Source organism: Protopterus annectens, chromosome 8.part0, assembly GCF_019279795.1.
Source record: "Protopterus annectens isolate FY-2018-M chromosome 8.part0, PAN1.0, whole genome shotgun sequence".
In the NCBI taxonomy this organism is placed as follows: Eukaryota; Metazoa; Chordata; order Ceratodontiformes; family Protopteridae; genus Protopterus; species Protopterus annectens.
Genome location: NC_056741.1, coordinates 497755893 through 497778472, shown reverse-complemented (window position 1 = coordinate 497778472; position 22580 = coordinate 497755893). Strand labels below are relative to the sequence as shown.

Genomic DNA, 22580 nt, shown 5'->3' with positions numbered 1-22580 from the left:
AATGGCATCAGGATTTGCTTATGGCCTTGGCTTGTTCCTGTTGAGTACTGGGAGAGGCTTCAGGTTGCCTTTAACTGTAAACGGGATTAAGCAGTATATTTGGATAATGAATGCATGCTGTAAGGATAATGTCTATGCACTGACAAAAGAGTTTTTATTGAGGGAACATTTCAGTTAAAATCTTTGGCTTCAGCTGATGATACCTGGCTTGCATTGCTTGCAATCCAGAATGGAAGATGGTATTGAGTAGACTTTTTGCTTGGATTACTGCAGGTCTATGTGTGGTGTACAGAATATAAACTGTACTTGAGCATTTTGTTTAAAAGAGCAGCTTCCAAAGTACCCATTTGTTCCTGATTAACATTCATGCTGCACCATGTTAATTTACACTGTAAACACATTAGGGCACATGTTATCTACTTACTGATCATACTGTAAACTCTCCAATTACATTTTTTAGGCTGGTAAAGCTAGCTTGGACCTTTTAGTATTGCTTGTTATGTTTATTTACATAATAATTGTGTGACAATTTGTGATAAGAAGCACCTAATGTGTAGGACAAGATAGTGAAGGTGCAGGACAGCAGGGCTGCAGCCTGCAGGCTATGCTTGAATTTGATGTGTAGTAGTAGTAAATTTCATTTTTATAAAAACATTATATTTTACTTTTATACAAGTTTGGCTGTTAATAAATAAAACACTATTGTCTGCCTGTTTATTTTGTGTTTCATTATCATATTTTGTATTTTCTTCAGTTTGCGTTTAAAAGTTGATATCCCATAATTCCATTGGAGTGGGCAAGGTTACATAATTATGTATGCAACTTTTATGTTAATCACTGTACAGATTTGTGCTTTTTTTTCATGAGCCTTTGTCCAGATTTTTTATGTTTCTTGGTTGAGAGGTATGTACTGTATTAATATTTTAGCACTTTTTGCATTTCTGCATCTCTATAAAATTAATTTTAACTTTTGAACTTTCTATGTTTACTCTCATTACCCTCAGGTCATATCATAGTGTTCTCTATGTGAAACTCCACCCACTGTCTTAACATAGCCGTTTCTTTAGCTGGCATCATTTAACTTTACAGTGCTACTGAATGCTGCAAGGATGCATTATTATTATCCATAATTTTCTTGGATAAATAGTAAGAACTGTTACTGTATAAACTGTCACTAAGAATATTAAATTGATCTTTACCATACTGTTTTATGGCATTTAGTACTGTCTTTAAATCAGCTTGCTGAGCTGGCTGTAATCTGATCTAGTGTGCTTGGTAAACTACAACTTCTGTAAGAGATTTAACAATCATAAACCGATTACATAGACACATTTATTACTAGATTTGAACTGATCTGATTCTGCAAGTTTTCTTTTCTGTCTTTTATACAAGTATGTGATGTTTCTTTATCTGGACGTTTACTTGTATGTCCTTTATACAAGTACACAAAGTTTCTTTATATAGTATACACATCTATTACAAGAGTTGAACTGATCTAATTCTGGAACTTTACTTGTCTGCCCTTTATAGCATAGGAGTTGTACCTGTTGCTTTAATGACACATAATATTTATTATGCACTCTTTTTATGTATGGGGTCTGAACTTTTGACTGTACTGTCAATTTTAAAATGTAGCATTGACTTTAACTTTTACATTCTATAAACTAGCAAACATTTAATATTTATGAATGCCTTTTGTCTCTGTCTGTATCAAGATATTATTTATGCATTGCAATACTTTACTACCATAATACAGACCTCTTAACAATGCCTGCTAAACAGAACAATAACACAAAAAATGAATTTGCCAAATCTATAACTGTAAACTCTTCATTATGTGAATTAACTTGACTGTCCTTTCTGGTATAGCTTATAAAACATCAATGCATATGGTTACCCTTTTTTTCTAACTGATCACATCCAATATACATTTTGTGAGCACTTTAGCTCTGTCAGATGAACTAGAATTTATTTTATCATTAACCCATAAATCTGCATGTTTCTGTTCTAACCAGTTCTTTAAATTCTGTACATTTACACAAACTACTACATGCAAATTCTTAGAAGTGCCATCTGTGTGCACTATTGTACATTCTGTAGCAGTTTTATTTTTCCATAAAATATTGTTACTGAAGTCTAAAACAAGATATAACTCTGATGACATGTCCATACCCAGTATGAAGCTGTTACACTTTAACTGTTAACTGCTGTAATCTTTGACCCTTTACATCCTGAGAAAACTGCATTTGTGTCTGCTAATAAAGTCTATTTGTAACTGAAGTTGATTTTTCTGTATTAATCAGTACATTATTCCATACTTTTTCTGTAAACAATGAAATATTGACATTTTTTTCAACCTTAAACAATGACAGATAAATGCTCTAACTCAATGCTGGACTGCCACATCCTTTATAGATAAGCTGAATATACTTTTTATATAACTAACAACAATACTGACAAGCTATGACATGCTTTTTTTCTTTATTTTGCTCTAAAACAGTAGTGATTTTACTTTGTGGTGAAGTCTGTGTATCATTTATGTTGGAATTTATCAAAATGTGCACTCTGATCCTTCTTATCCCCCCTCAGTGCAATATTTGCACTGGTTACATTCTGAACATCTGTAACATGAACTTGACACATTGCCTGTATTACATATGTTGACTGTGTTAAAGTCTGTATGTGCAATACTGCAATTTCATTCTGTACTTTAATTTACATGTAAAGAGGAATTTATTACATTCTGAACATTTGTATTTGAAATTGTACTGAGACATAATTCTGTATTTTGAATTACATTACTCATAGAAACTGACTCATTCTGTGAATCATGAGACAGTGTGTCTGTTGCAGTCTGCTTCTATGATTTAACCCTTTTACATCTAGAAATATTTAACATCCCTGAACTCATAACTTTGAAATTTAAATGAACGTTTCTGGAATACAGTTTTTTTTAGATTGTTTTACCCAATTTTTAACTTTAAACCAAACATTTACTGGTGTCTTTACTGTATACATATTACTTGACATGTTTATACAAGAGGTATATAAATGACTTTTACTGATGTACTTAAACTTTCATTAGCTGTTAGCTAAAAAGTGCATATTAAAGTCTTACATAACTTTATGATTCTGGAAGAATGTGTCCTGTAGTCTACAGCTTTTTAAACCTTTTTTTTCATTTTTGGCTAACTGATGACACACTGGAAACTTGAAAGTTTGTGGACATGATCAAGTATGTTGCTATTAACTGGATAATGCCTTTTTATGTTCTGAAGGAACACTGTTGAAGGTTGTAGATTTTCTGAAATATTGCTGGTCTGTTGAAGTTCTTTGAGGCTTTTTCTGAAGTAAATTCTGGTGCTCTGTAGAACACATGCAGTCTAATCGGTGATGCAAGGTTGCTATGACGTTTTGGGACTTACATTTTACTGATTTCCCTCCCCTTCATAGTGGCTTACCAGCTGTAGTATACTGAAGTTAACTGGAAACAACTAAAATGACACTGGAATGAAAGTCTGTATTTGTTAGTTACCCAAACTTGTGCTGAAGAGGTGCCAGTCTCTCCTTTATGGGCCAAGTCTTTTGTATCTTCACAAAACATATGCTGCAAACAAGGTAGTTTGGTTAATAAAGCTTTATTAGATGTTAATATCTGAATACTGCCTTTTATAACAGTGCTAATAAACAATAACTATCTGTAGAAATTCTGGAGTGCTGGATAGCAGTAACAGTGCTCATAATTACATCCAAAGTTTTTGCAGGTATATGTTGATAATATCACTTGAAATAGCCTTCTCCTAGTGAATAGTATGAATATTTAAATATATCCAAGGTTTCTGCAGGTATATTTTGATAATATTAACTGAAGCAGTCTTTTCTCTTGAATAGTATGAATATTTTACCTGACTTCTTTACTCTGGCTCAAGTGTCTGTTCCGCAGTCCAAAAACTAACTTCCTTTCTGGAATGCTGGATATTTAATCTTTTCTGTATGTCAGTCCAAACAAACTTACTGACTTCACTAACTGTATCTGAAGTATTTCATAATAATAATATCAAGCCCTGTCCTACATGCCTGCTTCTGCTTGGTTTGCCAAACCTTGTAGCATACAAACAAGACGTGTTTGTATTCAGATGTAGAGCACATTTTGTCATTATCAGTATTCTTTACTGAAAGCTATTTTCACTGATTTATTGAAACTTTATGTAAACTGTGAAGCCTGCTTTAATATGGCTTCATTTCTAGACTTATGCAAAGACAATACCATATTTTAAATGACACCTAACCTAACAGGTAATTTGATACTTTATCAGAATTTCTGCCTGTCTGTCTTTCCTAATCACATGCATTCATTGCCCTTTGTGTCAGTCTTGGTCTCCTGCCCCCCCAACACAGCACCCTGTGCAAATGATGATAACTGTGCCATATCCTTGATTTTCTAAATTTTGGATTCAGGGATACATAAGTCTTTTGTCTAATTCCCAGGATGCATAGCTGACTGAATACTTAATATGTGCATATATGTGTGTGTGTGTGTGTGTGTGTGTGTGTGTGTGTGTGTGATGCTGTTTTGAAAATTGTACTGCTTTCTTACAGGTTTTTGCAATATTTGAATCTTTGATGCACAATGCTTATTACTTGATATAGAGCATATCTGTTAATATAAGTCAGTGCTGTCACATATTGATGTAATTGCTGTAAAAATCACCCACCTTCTACTTAGTTCCATAAGCAAACAACATTATGCAAGGATATGCCATTTATTTGTGTTCTTAGACATTTATTTTCCTCTTCCAGATTCAACACTTACCTTGAAAGTCCAGCAATTACAAAAGTTTAATTATGGGCTGAGCCTGTGTGATGCTAGCAGTACAGAGCCATTACATGGGTAAGTAAAAGCTGTGAGCATTCCATAGCTCAATGTTGCTGTGTATGTGCATAGGATGAATGTTTTACCCTCATAGGTGATGAGTGTGTATACTACCTGTTGCTCTTGTCCAGGGTGAGGGCATATTGTGCACACCTATATCTGCCTACACCCACAGTGGCTGGTGGTTCTGCTTCTGGCTCTCACCTGCATGTGGCTGTGGTAACTTTGCCAGTGGTGGTGGAACACGTGCACCTTCCCCTTGGTGTTCCTGCTGAAGCTGTTTTCTTAGGATAATATTATGAAAGATGGCACAGATGGTGAAAACATTAGCATAAATACGAGGATTGTACTGCAGTACTCTCCCAGATGTATCGAGGCACCAGAGCCATGACCAGCAGCCCAACACATGCTCTGTGATATTTCTTGCTTGAGTGTGTGCCACATTATAGCACTATTCAATTGGTGTGTGTGCATTTCTGATAGCTGCCATCAGCCATGTTTCAAGTGCATAACCTGCTTTTCCCAGTAAGTGACCCTGTGGGATATTCTCCCCTAGAAAACATCTGATAGAGTTGAGAGTTGTGCCAGATATGTGAATTGTGGTAACCGCACACACATTCAGGATGATTCCCTTAGAGTTACACACATCCTGGCAGCTAATGGAGTGGAAGCCCTTTCTATTTTTGTACATTCTCCCCTGCTCCCTGGGTGGTGCTTTGATTTCAATGTGTGAGCAGTCTGTTGCACCCAATGCTTCAGGATAGTGTGCTATGGTTTACACATCCTACATAGCTGTGGCTCTGTCCTTGGGTGTACAGGAAAAATGTATGTAGTTACTGGCATGTTGTAGCATTCAAAAATTGATGTAGGATCCTGGATGCTGATATCTGTTACACCCCCCAGCATATCCCCTGTTGGTCTCTGGAAGGTTCCTGTAGCTAATATCCTAAGTACTACACATGCCTAAGTCTCCGCAGGTATTGGGTCCCCTTGGCTTGCCCTTGCTCTCAGTTGAGGATGACAGAGGTTGCAGAGTTTCTGTAGTGTGTCTCTATCCACCCTGTAGCACTCTACAGTTTCCACCTTATGCAAACCGTGAAAAGTTAAACAGGGTCTAAGCACCCTTCTCCCTTTTGACCAAGGCCTAATTAACAGCAGCAGCAGCAGCAGCAGCAGCAGCATAGACTTGGGTCTGTTGTATATGCACATGAATAAGAGCAACAACAGCTCCTAACATTATTTCTGTGTAGTTTCCATGGCTGTATTCCAATAGGTTTTGGAATGCACATGTGAAACTTGCACTAAGTCTATAAAATTGCTTTATAGCTTGCTGCATAGCTCCTCTTCCATCTTGGACTGTTGATTAGCATGCAATTCAGCTGCTGATATTGTAATTAGCATACTGTGATGTGTATGGGTTTTGCCCATCTCTGCACAGCATGCAAAGTTGCTTAGTGAATACAAAACAGCTATTGTGCGTGCATCACACCATGACACCCACACGTAGTACATCATGTAGGCTTTATTAAATCTGCATCAACGTCTATCTATCTAGGGCAATTTCATTTCATTCACTTATCAGCAAACACACACCTGGGATGTTTGATCTCATGTATTTCAAATATTTGAGCAAGCTTGTAAAAACAGTTCAGTAAAAGAAATCAATTTCTACAGTGCAATTCAATCCTATTTCAGCTTAAAAAATGTGTTCATGGTCTTGATCCTGTAGCATGGGGAATTCGAACATTGAAGCAGCACGATTGACATGATACTTTAGTCTCCCCAAAAGTTCACTTCCTTCGCAAAACTTGTGCTCTTCCCATGGAAATGTCTATACCATCTTTTTCTTACCCTGATGTAATTCATAAAAGGTCCTAGGTTATATATGTTGGAGATATAAAGATCTACAATCTACAACACAAATCCTCCTGGCAACATATTTTTGGGACTGTCCCCATACATGAGTTGTCCTGACATAATTCTGGGTCAGGTTTGTTAAATGGTACCCTTTGGAAAGATCATAAAAGGAATATCTGATATTATCCAGTTTTCTACCAAGGGCATAAACTACTTTACATCTCTTACAACTGTTGATATTAAAAGCAAAAAAAGTTATTACCCATTGTTGGAACACCTCCAGTGAACCTCAAGTGTCCTTGTCTTGGTAGATATTAAGAAATAGCCATAGATCAGAAGGAACAGTGACAATCAGAAAGGACAAATAGCTTGCTTTTAATAACAAATGTGAACAATGTCAAGATCTTTTAGCCTCCTTACAATAACAATAAAAATAACATTTATAATAAAATGTACTTAATCAAATTTTATCTTAGATATTATCATCTTAGATTTTCTCCATCACTTAGCACATCAGATTCAAACAGGGTCAGTTCACCACTATGAAGATCTGGAACATATATAGGTTCAGACCACACCACAAATGATGGATAACTCAGCACATGGATGAGATACCCCACCCCCCTTTCTTCTGCTAACTCCTTCTTTGCCTTATTTCAATGTTACAGAATTTTTGATCAATTTCAGATTTTGAGGGGTTTCCTTCATATCAATTTTAGATATATTACACTGCTGTCATAATGTTACTGAATTTTACCAATTTATTAATTATTTACATAAGAACAAATTGTGCAGATTCATGCACATTATTTTACATTGTGATTTCAGAATTTGATATGATACTTAGAAAACAATAAAATGAATTATACAAAAAAAAAAGGATATCTGTCTGCCAAGGTCATGAATGACTTTAAACTGTGTGTCATCCTTGGATCATTTTCTGATGTGTAAAACCTAAAACTTGAACTTCTTCATGTGAAAAGCTGGTAAACAGAAATTAGGGGGAAACTAAATGCCAAAAAGTACAACATTGTTGCATTTGATAAACAATCCTTCCACTCAGCTTATAGTATAGTAAACATCCTACTTCCAAATGAAGGTTGTGAGAGACCTTAGAGCATGGGTAGATAATTCCTTCTCCTTTGCCTATCATGTTGCAACACTGATTCAGAATAGCTGATCACAAAAGGCATTTCATCCACATTCAAAGAAGTTCTTGCCCCTCCATATTTTGCACTAATCAGGCCCATCATAGAATTATTTTACTAGACATATCAATACATTGGAGAGACCTCAAAAATTCATAACCAAATAAAAAAAAACACAGGCATAACAGGCTTGAGCTCCCAATAGAGGCTATAGGGGTTCTCCTTCTATTTAGTGACATATAACTCTTTAAGGATGAATGTGACTTGCTTTTTGGATCATTAGCAATCTAGCAGATCAATACCCCTTAAAACTGCTTAATTTATACAGTCCACAGAACACTATAACAAGAGATCTAAACCTGTTTTGGCAAATAAATCATGGTGGAAACACAGATTCATTACACAGTGACTATGCTTTCTCTGTTGCAAACTCCCCCTTCAGATCAAACAGTGTAAGACACTATCTTCTTTCAAAATGAAGTTAGAAAATTAGATGGATATCCATAAATTTATTCCCAGCATGACCGGGCCATCATTCCTTGAAAAAGGAAATAATGTCTAAGCAACGGTACTGGCAAGGTGCAATGGTCACATGGTCCATTTGCCTTGTATTTCCATGATTTTTTAATTCTGTGATTCTGTTTCATTACAGCTATCCAGAGATAACTTCGGTGACAAGTAAAAGCCAAATTAAATTCAAAAAATTGTCACTAAAATGCAGGCAGAAATATCCATCCACTGAGCTCTTCCATGATTGATTCTGAAAAGCCAACCCCTAGTGATAACAGTCTTCACCCTAGCATTTTGGACAGTTGCACTACCCTTGTTTCTCCTGCCAACCTTATTGACTTGGGTCTCTTGAGACAGTGTAGCAATTGCCTCATGCACACAGACAACCTCTAGTAATAACAGACTCTAGTACAGAATGTGAGAGATGTATCTATACCAAGACTGTAGAATCCATGCTTTCGCTCACTCAAAACAGTAACAAAGAGAAAGCTGTCAACTCATCCAGCACTACATATTCACATAATAACACTACTCATACACATAATATGCATGAAACATGAAAATCCACATACATGGAGGTTCTCTCGGAAAACTTACCGAAACACCAGAGACCTCCAAAACTCAAGACTGCTACAGCTAACACAGTTCCCACAGCACCCATGACACATAGCAACACCAGTGTCTCTCTCACCAAGCCCATAAGGCATAACACTCAAAAAACAAATTTTCTTGTCATTGGATTCACTATTGAGACACATGGATGTCCCACTCACCAGGTTGGACAAAGAGAACGTCATGGTCAGTTGTCTGTCCATTGCCAGGGTTCATTAGCTCATGCATGCATTCAGGTCTCTCAGCAACAAGTACCATTATGACTCTGTCAAAGTTCATGTTGGTGTAATCAAGTTGAGACATACCTCACTGGACTAGATGAAGGAAGACATGGTTGAGCTCTCTGAGTATGTGTCCCAGGCAGGTATGTCCCTAGCCTTGAGCAGCATACTCTCCTCAGCTAGAATGATGCCACAGTATAAACAAAAATTGATTGATTTCAATAATTGGCTCAGTTTTTGGCATCATTCAAATGGGAATCCAGTTCCTGTCAGCCTGGATAGCAACGGTCGACAAACCTCACTGCTTTGTCAGAGATGGTTTGCATCGGGCACCTTTAGGCTTTTGACTGCTGGCAAAGGCTCCTGCCTCCCCCATAGTGCCTTTTTTAGGCAAGGTCTCAAAAACAACATTACCAACATGAAATTAACCAATCAGAATAAGATAAGGGTCATGCTGTTAAATGCTAGGGGCTTAAACCAAAAAATTCACTCCCTGGAAGCACTTCTATCAGTAGAATATGTAGATGTCTGCACAGTCACAGAAACCTGGTTCAAGGCCAAAGAGAGTACCCCTGCCTTGCAAGGCTACAAATGCCTTCCACATCTTTAGACTACAAAATGAATGTGTGAAAATCAAAGGAGGTGGTATTTCAATATATACTATAGATAAATTCACCTCCCATCTAGTTAAACTGGACAACTCCATGGCATTACTCCAGGTCCAGGTTATGGTGGCTAAGACCCTCATTCAAGTTGTATTCAGTTATAGTTCCCTCTCCATGGGTCATGACACCCACAAAGCCCACTTGACCAAACTGGAGACAATCCAACTTCTACTGAACACACTGGTTATGGGGGATTTCAATTATCCTATCATCAAATGAGAAACCTACATTAGCCCTAACTTGCTAGTGCAAAAGTTCATTGACTTTATTAATGCAAATGTTCTGGAACAAATTGTCCATATCCTGAGAAGAGAAACAGACATTCTTGATCTGGTCATCACCAACATGCCAAACAGATGCACTGTCACAACTGTTGGAACCTCATTAGTTAAAACTGACCACAAGTCAGTCACCTTCAAGCTGGCACTAACACCAGAACTCTTAAAGAATGAAATCATACTAAACAACTTCACCAAGGCAAATTATACCCTCCTAGGTGAAGGTATAAATGCATTCCCAGCCCCACCCCAACCTGGAAGTGGTAACCCCGAAGCTTACACTAAAGCCCTGTACAGTCACTTGCATAAGTGTATAAACTGAGTTGTAGCAGAAAGAATCAAAGCCAGAGACCCAAGTAAAAAACAAGCTGTCATGGTGAAAATCCAGCATCGACAAACTTTACAATAAATGCAAAAAGTTGCTGTCCAAGAAAACAAAGACAAGGCCTCAAGAATGGAAAAGCATCCACCTCAGCCCCACCGGGCAAATAAGGCAACTTGTGAACTCCTCCAAGGGCTCCTTTGAGAGAAACTTATCAAGTACAGCCAAGGATAACCATAAGGCCTTTTACAGCTATGTACATAACATGTACAGAACTAGTGGCCAATGGTATCACACATACTGACCCCACAGAGATAGCAAACTTGCTAGTGTATAGGTTTGGTGAGAATTTCACTCCCTTACCCCTCCTAACTTACAACAACCCCCCAAACTCCCCCACCCTACATATCTGAAGAGCAGGTCCTCAAAGCCTAGATCAAGGCAAAAGACACAGCCTCTATGGGGCAAGACAACATCCCAGCTGTCTTCTAAACAGGCTAAAACATCAACTAGCATCACCACTAAGTAACCTTTTCAATCGCAGCCCAACCACAGGCTTTGTTCATGTAATGGAGAACAGCAACAGTTATTCCAGTCCACAAAGGTGTCCTAGCTACAGACCCAAGGAATTACAGAGCTATAAGCTTGACCATTTTCATCTGTAAGGCCATGGAACTTATCATTATGGACCTCATAAATAAAGACATATGTGTCCTCCAAACCCTGGATACTACCTAATTCGGTTTCTTGAAGGGCAGATCCTGCCTGCTAAACCTGGTGGATTTCTTTGAAAATGTGACCAAGGCCATTGATGATGGCATATCTGTGCACACAGTGTACATTGACTTGGCAAAAGCTTTCAAAACAATCCCACATTTAGGCATTACTGAGAAAGCAAACAATGCAAACCCCTTTGTTGTAAGATGAAAACTAATCTTCCGTACACCTCCATGGCTTTAATTGCACTCTTCTGAATAACGTTTTTTTAAAACCTGTTAAAAGAAAACTTTTAATAGAAACAGTAGTAATAAAAACAATCACAGTGAAACTTCAGCATGGAGAGCTATAACACCATATAAGCACTTTCGGCAATGAGCCTTCTTCAGATCATAATTTCTTCCTGCTCTCTTCCTAGAATAAAGTGGGAACTAACCAATGAGGGCTAGGATAGGAGATACACTTACCCATTATCCAATTAGGAATGTAACCAGTGGCTGGTTTCCTGCGGACCAGCCTCCTAGCTTGCACCAATAGATATTCTCCTATTCTTAAGGATTGGCTTAAGTTGTACTATGCTGTTTAGCCCAGGTGGTCGATCAGCCCTCAGGTTCACAATCCAGCTAGTTTCACAGAGTTCAGTATGGTTGGTAATGTCTCCTTTGCTAACAGTACAGGGTACACATTGAACCACTTTAAAAACAAATCTATGTGTAAGTTGTGTAGAAATATGCATGGCAAGTCCATTCTTAAGATCTAAGTTACGAATCTCCCTAAGATGATGAAATATTCTAGCTTTCAAGCACTGATAAGTCTTGCTGATGTAAAAAGCTTCACAATGACAGCACATCGTAATATAGACTGTTGGCTATTACAGTCTGCATATACTTTAAATATATAGGTTTTCTTCGATTTAGGGTGTGTAAAAGTGTTGCTACAGTCAAGGAATGGGCAAGCTTTGCATCTTGTACATTTAAATGTCCCATTCCTATCTGAAATCTTGTTAGAGCTAAATCCATCTTTATTAAAGAGTAGTCTTTTAATATTTTTCTTGTTTTTAAATGTGAACCTCAAATGCTCAGTACTATATGCTTTATTTTATCATCTTCCATAAGTATCAGCCAAAACCTCCAGATAATATTGCAAATCTCTTTGTTATCTGTGCTGTATGTAAGTGCACAATTCAAAGTGTTGTTCCTCTCTTTTGTACTGTTGACATTATTGCTGAAGGTTCCTTTCTTTTATAGAATGGTTTACCTTTCCCTTCGCTTATTTCATTGCGGTCAGATTTAATTCTTATATCTTACACTTTATAGCCTCTGTCATGTAGATTCTCCTCAAGTTGAAGACACTCTTGATTAAAACGAGCATCATCAGTGCAAAGTCTAGAAATCCAAAGTACCTGATTCTCCATGATATTCTTAAATATGTGATTCGGATGCATGCTGTTATGATGCAAATAATGGTTCTTCCATGTTCCTTTTCTATACAAGTTGGCATTGAGTCCCAGATCTTGATGTAAAGATATTTCAGCATCTAGGAAATCAATAACTTCTCTGGAGGATTTAACCTTAAATTTCAAAAAAGTGGTACTTGAATTTAAAAACTCCATAAACAGTGGCAACTTTTCATTATCACCATGCCACAAGATGAAAATATCATCCACAAAACAGGCATAGTGCAGTAGCTGTATTATCTGTGAGGACATTGTTTTCTTCCCAAAAGGCAAGTACCAAATTAGAATAACTATTAGCACAGGGTGTCCCCATTGCCACACCCCATGTCTGCCAATAGTAGTCCCTGCCATAGACGAAAACATTGTTCTCTAGGATAAGCTCCAGTAAGGAGTACAGAAGATCAGCATTAAAGACATTCTGGGTGTAGGTACTCACAAATTGCTTCAATCCCATAACTATTGAGAATCACAGTGAACAAACTATTGATGTCCATTGTAACTAAGATAAGATCTGTAGTACTGGTCAGGCTTCCTGTTTTTTCATAGAGATCTGTCAAAAAGCTGCCTGTGTCTTTCAGTACTGAACCAGCTTTGGGTAGAACCTTTTTCAGCTCACTTTCCACAAATATTGACAAGGGTTCAGTTAACTAGCCCCTTTCTGCTACAAAAGGCATTAGGGTGGATTGCTAGGGTCTTTACGTACCTTGAGTAGACCATTAATGCTTGGAATAGTTTGTTTTCGTCACTTCAAAGACGTCAAACAATTCTTTAAAGATACGTCTTTCCATAAGCAAGTTAAAAAAGTTACTCTAAAAGGATATGGCCATTGCATCCAGTTCTCTTTTATTGAACTTTTTATAGGTATTGACATCCTCCAGCACGTTCAGCATTCTGTTCTTGCACCAGGCCAAACTGATGTATACATATGCAAAGCTCTTGTGTCTACATTTCATCTTCTAACAACAGATTCCAATGTAATTATGCCTTGCAAAAGTAAACTAAACTAAAATACTTGCATGTCATGAATTCAACTTGCTTAAATAATATTTAAAAAATGTAAAAGGATGTTCCACATTACTTTGCGTTCAAACATAAAAGGAGAATCTCCATGACAGAACTGATAATCTTCAAATTTTCTTGAATGTTAAACATATGCCTGTAAATTCAGTCATTTGATCTTGTTTGAATATTCTAGGGCATGTCTAATACATTCTAGTAGAAATAATGAATGGCCAAATCACCCCAGTATTATTTTACTTGTAATAAATTAATACAAAGAATAGTTTCACATGCCTGTTTTATTTAAAATAAATTTCAGTAGACCTCATTTAGAAACAAAATGTAATTTCTAATGCTACATATAAAATGAATTGCTAGGACTTCAAAAGTATTTTTCTACCTCCTGAAGGAGATACTACCCCAGTTTTTAAGATTAGTTTAATATGTGTAGTGCTTTTTCAATTAAGTATGCAAAAAAAGCCTGCTAAAAAATGTCACAATTTGCAGAAGTATTCTAAATTTGATTCCACTAGGTTAACTTTTGTGGTTGTCTCAACATACAGGTGCATAGAGATAAAACAATTCTTTTGTACTCATTTCTGAAATTACGATTAAAGACTCCATAAATAATTCCATTCAGGCAGCTATTAAAATAGGCCATGAAATAACTCAATACTATCAGCCAATCAGCCACTTTTGGTGCCTTACCTCTTGGACTAAAGCCCACTGTTAGACCAATTATACCAAATGGGCCCCAGCAGATTGCAAAAAGAACAAAGACTACAAACATGGTCAAAAAGTTTCTCAGTTCATTCAATTTCAAATTTTGTTTGTTATCCCGTCTGACTCGATATTTGGCCTGAATGACCAAGACCCAAATCCTCATGTAGCAGAAGATCACAATAGATACTGGAATTATAAACTGGAAAGATGCCAAAGCAAGATTCAAGGACAAGTTTGTGTTCAAGCTAAATATGCATGAGTACACTCGTGAGTCATACTGTATGGCATCAGTTGATGTAACCGGCAACAATAAAATGACAATTAATATCCATGTCAGGAAAACATAGCAGTAAGTGTTCTTCATGCTATACAGCTTATCATATTTAGAACTGTGGCAAATGCACAAGTATCTGTTAATTGCTATTGCCAAGATATTATAAACAGATCCAGAGAGACCAAGAGCCATAATGGTTGAGGAAACCTTGCACTGGCCATAACCTAGTGTCCACTTTTTCTGCAGGATCGCAATTGTGATCAGTGGATAAGGGTACACTGCTACAATGAGATCTGCCACAGATAAGCTGATGACAAAGATATTACCTGCAAATGGGAACATAAAGTTTAATTAGATATTATTTCCTCTAGTGTTCCAGTCTCAGTAAAAATTTGAACTACTTTATCAGAGACCAATATAACTGCCACACTTTGCAAAGTTCTTACTGCATAGAAGTTGATGCTGTTTGTTCTTGTAATTTCCATTTCACTCATTAATTAAGTACTACTCAGTTTATTTTCCTGGGATGATGATGACAGTGTTAACAGAGAAGGAAACAAATACAAGAGATTTAAAGGTAAAGTGAAAATATGACATCCAAATGAAACTTCCTGCACGAGAGCAATTGCACGGCTCAAACCAAACCATACAAAAACAAATCCAATGAGCCAGAAAGCTGTGACCTAGAAACTTGGTTTATCGTAGAAACATGAAAAACAACAAATAACCAGACCGGTTTCGGCTGGACACAAGCACAGCCTTCCTCAGTGTAAAAGAACATGATCAATTGTTGTTGTTTAAATACACCCATTTGAAAAGTGATTGGTTCATTCTAAAATTGTTCATTTACACTCAACAGGGATGATTTATTAAGTTATACAAAGCACAACACTAGCGACCCACAACCCATTAGGTTTGTAACTACCTATGCTAGGAATTCGGATATTCTTATCCAAAGTGTACACAGACATTGGAACATACTACAATGTGACCAAGAATTGGCAAGCATTATACCAGACAGATGTCTCTTTTCATTTCGCAAAGGGAAAAATCTAGGTTCCTGTTTCAATCATTACAAACATTCTCATAACAACAGTTTGGGACATCACCTACAGACCACCTTGATGGGTGAACCATTGACTGGTTGTTTTCCTTGTGGCCACTGCACCAATTGTGACAAAGTAAGTACATCTAAACAATTTTCTAGTAAGAATTGTGCCACGGTCTATGATCTTCACTTCTTTGCCAATTGTAGTACTGACTGGCTGGTCTATCTGGCTACCTGCACTTGTGGATCCTTTTACATAGGACAAACTTCACATCCCCTCAGACTACGAATATCTGAACATATAAGTAATATTAAAAACAAAAAAGTGAACAATGCCCTGTACAAACATCATCTGGTACACAAAACAGCTAAATTTTCATTCATGGTTACTGATGTGATAAAAGGTAACAGATCCAACAAAACAGGTTGGCACTTCATTTTAAATTCCAAAGAAAAGAAGTGGATTGTCAAACTGGGTGGATTGTTTCCACCTGTTTTAAATGAACAATTTTAGAATGAACCAATCACTTTTCAAATGGGAGTATTTAAACAACAACAATTGATCATGTTCTTCTACACTGAGGAAGGCTGTGCTTGTGTCCAGCCGAAACCGGTCTGGTTATTTGTTGTTTTTCATGTTTCTACAATAAACCAAGTTTCTAGGTCACAGTTTGCTGGCTCATTGGATTTGTTTTTGTAAAGTGAAAATATAACACAAAAGTTTTGAATGTGTCAGCAATGTGCATGAAAAAAGGTAAATGAGAGTGAAATATAAGTTTGTGGCAACTGTGAATGCAGGATAAAATACACTATTTATGTATTTAGCAGATAAGAAGAGTGTTGAGATTAAAACCGGGGATCACATTTAGAGAGAGAAAAGCATAATTTAGCTAAGAGAGAAACAAATCTTTTATTGTGATAGTTAGCCCAATGGTGCAGAGCAGGGCATCTGTTTGTACTGCTAGTGACCAGAATTAGGAATGGACTTGAGACACCAATAAAGATGGTCGAGGGGGATAGGAGGAAGCACCCTATGTCCAGCTATTCTATCTTGGAGAGGAGGAGAGGGGTGAAACATGCTGCCTGTGTGACTGCTGGTGGAGACCAAGAGCATCACAAGACATAAGCGACTAACACTAGGTGGCAGAGATGATGTCCTAATGTAATTATACTAGCTATCTCCAGAGCTTGGGACATTGCAGGCCACCTCAGGAATGACAGCTCAAAGGCTTCAGTCTTATTATGCCCCATCAAATAATTCACTCCCGAGGCCTAACTATGGCTACTGTTGATGTCAACTTCCCATGGGCCTGAGGGCTTCAGCTGTTAAAGTGTCACATCTAGGGTAACTGGCAAGAATTCACTGGGGGATTCAGGGACGCTGAACATGGAAGCAATAGAAGATAGTCTATGGGTGTGTGGGGTTGGCAGGGTGTCTGTGGAATTAAAAAAATTAAACTGATGATACAAAAGTATCCGTGTTTGTCAAAGAAGAAAACTAAAGGTAAAAATCTAGAAAGATAAGATTGCAACAAGAAAAAGGTGGATAGACAGGTATGCAGTAAACAATGATGTAGAAAGTGCATTAATAAGTCTGTAAATAATGCACTAATGGGTCTTGACAAAACAGACAACATTCCATCAATGATTTTAAAGATTGACTATGTTTGTGGTAGAATTCTGTGCATAGCTGTTCAGCATGTCCCTTTGGGAGGGATAAAGTGGCCTTATAGGACTGGATGCAAGTTTTAGTGGTACCAGTCTATAAAGGAAAAGCAGGCAACAGTCCAGGAAGCTACAGAGTAGTGACCCTGACTCCAGTGGTGGACTAAATGATGCAGGTGTCACTGACATTAATGAATACAAGGTTCACTGAGCAAAATGATTTATTAATTTGAGGTTCACTGAGCAAAATTAGGTAGTAATTTGATTTCAATATAGATTCTCATCAAGTGGATCACATTTGATTTATCTCATTTAATTCTACAGCTGAACCAACAGAAAGATGGATGAAGATAATTCTGCAGATAGGATCTATTTGAATTTCAGCAAAACCTCTGGCTTATTCTCACACTTCATGATTTGTCCAAAACAAAAAAACTGGGATAATAGTTGGTAACAAGCTGCATTAATGCATTAGAAAATTGTTAACCAAAAGTGAATGAAGGTAAGTAGAGGTGAGCTCTCATAGACTAACACAAGAATAATTAGAGTTCTGGCATATGTGTGATTCTGAAGGCCATTATAGAAAGGGAAACATCAAACTGCTGGAGATAAAATGGGAAACAATGCAGCTGGGATGGCTTGGGGAACAGAGGCTATGATGTTTATGCACACTCACTATGCTAGGGTTACTATTATGAGAAAGAGAAAGACAAGATGGGATAATATGGATATACAAGGCACTTGGAAGAAAATGTTATGGGACTCCATATGAAAAAAGCACATGGTGCAATAGGACAGGATATTAAAAGCAGGTAAAAGGAACTCAGTTATATAGCGATATAAGAAAGCACTTGGCCACAGAGTGGTTGACAGGCAGAATCTGGAATGGGTGATAGAAAGTTAAGATAATTAAGTCTTTTAAATAAGCTTGGAATTGCTAAAGGAACAGGACTGGGGTAGGAGGTTGATGTCTTAATTTAGCTTTGACAGTTACCAAGGCAACCTAGATAGCTAGTGCCTTTCTGCTGGCTGCCTTATTCATTATGTACTCTGAAATCTGGATATATGGAAACACTTTATATTTATTTATTCATTCTGCATATCACATCATTGTACAGCTAAAGGATAAGAACATAACATCAATACAAAATTTAAGAAAATAAAGGACAGTTAAATTTTAACTTGCGTTAGAACAACAACACGTGCTACTGAAAATCTAAGGGCTAAGGTTGAGGAAGTGACAATGTCTCGCTGTCACCAGGCAAAATGAAACTTTGTCACTAATAAGTTTTTTCAGGTGCTTATATTATAATAAGAGAATCAGGTCCATATTCTGAGGCATTGATTTAATCAATCAATCAGGTCTACTTTTCTATCTGAAAGTAAATTTCCCAAGTAGCTAAAAATGTAGGCAAATAGCTAAATAAAAGTTGTGAGTTAAGTTATTTTTATATGAAGTTTGGGTTTCTGGCACTTATTCTCATTATAATTAACTTTAGCATCACAGCACCTCAGCACAGGGGGTTAATAATTCTCCTTGTTGTGATTTCATCTGCTATTCATATGTTCAGCAGCTTTCATACATTCAAAATTCAGTTGACTGCATTCAGCCAAACATCTTTCTTCTTGGAGGATCACATGATTTACTTGCACTCTAGAAATAGTTTTTAGTTTCTTTTTGCTTTGACTTCTCCTGTGACAATTCAGCCTGCCTTCCACTGCTCAATAACTGACCACAGAATTATATATTGGGCAATGTGTTTCTTTGAAGGTGAGACTCAAACCAGCTTGGAGTGTTCAAGTCACCCACATGGACTGCCTGGGATTTCTGCTTGAGTCCAAGTTCCATAGCATATGCCCAGTAGCATAGGGCTGGTGGGCAATTTTGACATTGTTAACTGCTTCTTGAACTAAATGTCATAGCATATTGTTGCATCTGTAAATACATATCTATCTCTATATCTAGATCTGCATATATATATATATATATATATATATATATATATATATATATATATATATATATATATTCTTCTTTCAGATTTTACCAGTTAGGGGTCACCACAGCGGATCATCTGTCCGCTCATGATTGGCAGTGGAGTTTTTACAGTGTCGAGTTGTCAGCCCGGCACCCAACCTTCCACAGAAGGCACACACACACATGCACACTCACACCTAGGGCCAATTTTAGAGTGTCCAATCCACCTACTGCATGTCTTTGGGATGTGGGAGGAAACCGGAGCACCCAGAGGAAACCCACGCGACCACAGGGAGGACATGCAGACTCCTCCCAGAAGGCACTCCAGCTGAGAATCAAACCGGAGAACCTCTTGCTGTGAGATGGCAATGGACCCAGATATAGAATAGCCTGCTGTTAAGCAACGCTTTACCCAGCTAAACACAGGTGCCCATAGTTAAATAGCACTTTAGCCAGCTAAACAGAGGTGCTCATAGTTTAATAGCACTTTACCCAGCTAAACAAAGGTGCCCATAGTATATATATAATATATATGTGCGTGTGCACCACCGTGGCTGCCCCTGCATATATATATATATATATATATATATATATATATATATATATATATATATATATATATATGTGTGTGTGTGTGTGTGTGTGTGTGTGTATATATGTGTGTGTGTGTGTGTGTGTGTGTGTGTGTGTGTGTGTGTGTGTGTGTGTGTGTGTGTGTGTGTGTGTGTGTGTGTGTGTATTTCTGTTTACTATATCCTTATATCTGTAAATATGGTAAATATGTTTTGTTCATTTCTTATGTGATCCTCGTCACTCGGTCTGTGCCTGCAAATGGTCCATTAAGATCAGTGTACTATGGCAGTAAACAAATATAAACAAATAAATAAATATACGTCCTTCCATCCATCCCCTTGACTAGCTCTAACTGGTGCCTGAGCCACTTAGTGAACTCAGATTACCTAGTAAAAGAAAAAACGAGCCGGGTTCAGGAACACAAAACCACTATTTATTACTGTGAGTGCTTTCGTAAGAGTAAATACTCCAACTTCTGAAGATATAAATAGTGGTTTTGCATTCCTGAAGCCAGCTAATTTTTTCTTTTACTAAGTTTTTTCATGTGAGAAGTGTTTAGTGTAACTCAGATTACCTGGGTTACAGTCAGAGCTTTATCCCTCTATGCCAGAGGAAGTGGTTCTAGGATGAACCTTTATCTTTGTTCTCTACCTCCATAATTCATTTTATGGGTCTTGTCTCCATGATAAACCTACTGAGTGACTACAGAATTTTGGAAATGCTAACATCTTCCAGCACCTCTGTCCTTTTTTGTCACAACATCAATTAGTGTAACAGATGCTGCACCTTTAACTACCTTTGCTTTTGATTAAAATATTGGTTCAGATAAAAACAATGTGCCTGCATTGTTGAGATATCTTGCTGAGACTGTCCTTTCTCAATGGTAGATCAGCAATGAAACATCCTGTTCTAAGTTATTAACATTAATCATTTCTTTTTGTATCCCACAATGGGAAACAAGTGTCATGTTGTCTTCTTCTTCTACATCCTAATAATTTATTTTATTTGTTGTTTCTTGAAAGTATATTCTGACAGATTGTTATCTTATCCTAGGAATGAAGAGAGTAAATAAGTTGTTAACTTAATGCCCCGGATTCACGAATCCTCCGTGTAAGACTTAATAAGTCTTACTCGGAGGCTGCAGTTGAACGGTATGACGTCAGCGTGCCATGAATATTCATGAGGGCACGCTGATTCAACTGTAACTCTTATACAGACCGAGTATGAAAGCAGGGGGGTGTGTCCGACTGCCGAGCAGTCTAAATGTCCACGCCCCTGCAAGTGTAGTAAAAGCAAAATGTCAACACACAAGAGCAAGTTCTCTCAAATGTACTTGCACCCAACACCACACTCCTTGACACTGTAAACCCCCATCACAGTTATAAAAAGTAAAATATTTATTTATTTTTTTTTTAAATCCACGATATAGCTGCCCGTATTTGCGCGGGTGTGCCCATTGATTAGCTATAGTTAGCAATTCCAACATGGAAGAGCATAAGAAAAAATGTTTATGCAAATCGCACCAAATTGCAATGGCATAATAGTAGAGCGTATGCACAAAGAGGAGGCATTCACGGTTCGAGTCCCACCACTCCCCTTCTTATTTATGTTTAAATCAGTATTTGAAATAATACCAGACATATGATTAAAATTTTATTAAAAGCAGTGACATGGCCAATGTATCAGTGAACAAAATATATATTTTTAAAGGACCCAGATATAGAATAGCCTGCTGTTAAGCAACGCTTTACCCAGCTAAACACAGGTGCCCATAGTTAAATAGCACTTTAGCCAGCTAAACAGAGGTGCTCATAGTTTAATAGCACTTTACCCAGCTAAACAAAGGTGCCCATAGTTTAATAGCACTTTACCCAGCTAAACCGAGTTGCCCATAGTTTAATAGTGCTTAACCCAGTGCAATAGAGTTGCCCAAAGTTTAAAAGTGCTTTACCCAGCGCAATGTGTTTGTGCGGACGTGCGCACCGTGCCAACCAGGGCACAGTAGGGCACCGGGGAGCAACATAGAGCTAGGTTGCTTAAATGCAGCCACACCCCCTAGCCTGTCTAGACAGTATTAAAATAAAAGAGTGACAAGGTTCGAACCCAGGACCCTGAGCATCATAACCAAAGCACAGAACCACTAAGCCATGACAGCTTAGGAAAAGCGGCCACTATTAGCATACATATACATGGAAATGGTAGATTAACCATTACTAAGCAGGTCTGCAGTCAGCTTAGAATTCTCAAAAATGGCCCATCACAAAAAAGTGCAGGAAATGTGGCATATTTAAGCCCCATCAGCGGGAATACTCGCCATAACTGATTGTGGTACCCATTTGCAGTCAGGATGGCAGGTGTCGGAGAGGGCAATCACTTTAGAGCGCAAAGGTGGGGCAAGTCCAAATATATGGTTTGGATCCTAGTCCACCAACATGAAGGCCGACTCATGCAGGGCCAGGTTCAATGGGAATCATACAAGGCAGAGGCATGGAACCAGTTGGCACATGATCTTACCAGTGCCACAGGCATTCCTAGGACTGGTGAGCAGGTCCATCACCACCATGCAGACCTGAAGCGACGAAAGGAGGACCAACTGAACCGATGGATCCAGGAGGCCCATCAGATGCCCAATGCCCCACTACTGAGTAAGTATTCATGTAA

At 37.7% G+C, this 22580-nt stretch overlaps 1 protein-coding gene across 1 annotated transcript in view; it reads right to left on the bottom strand.

Moving 5' to 3' along the window:
- Window positions 1-14187: 14187 nt before the first annotated feature.
- The window catches only part of LOC122808258 (melatonin receptor type 1C-like), a 113787-nt gene continuing 105394 nt past the window's right edge, over window positions 14188-22580 (bottom strand). Inside the window, exon 2 of the mRNA XM_044079222.1 lies at window positions 14188-14981. Coding sequence (XP_043935157.1) covers window positions 14188-14981 — 794 coding nt within the window. The remainder of the gene's footprint in view (window positions 14982-22580) is intronic.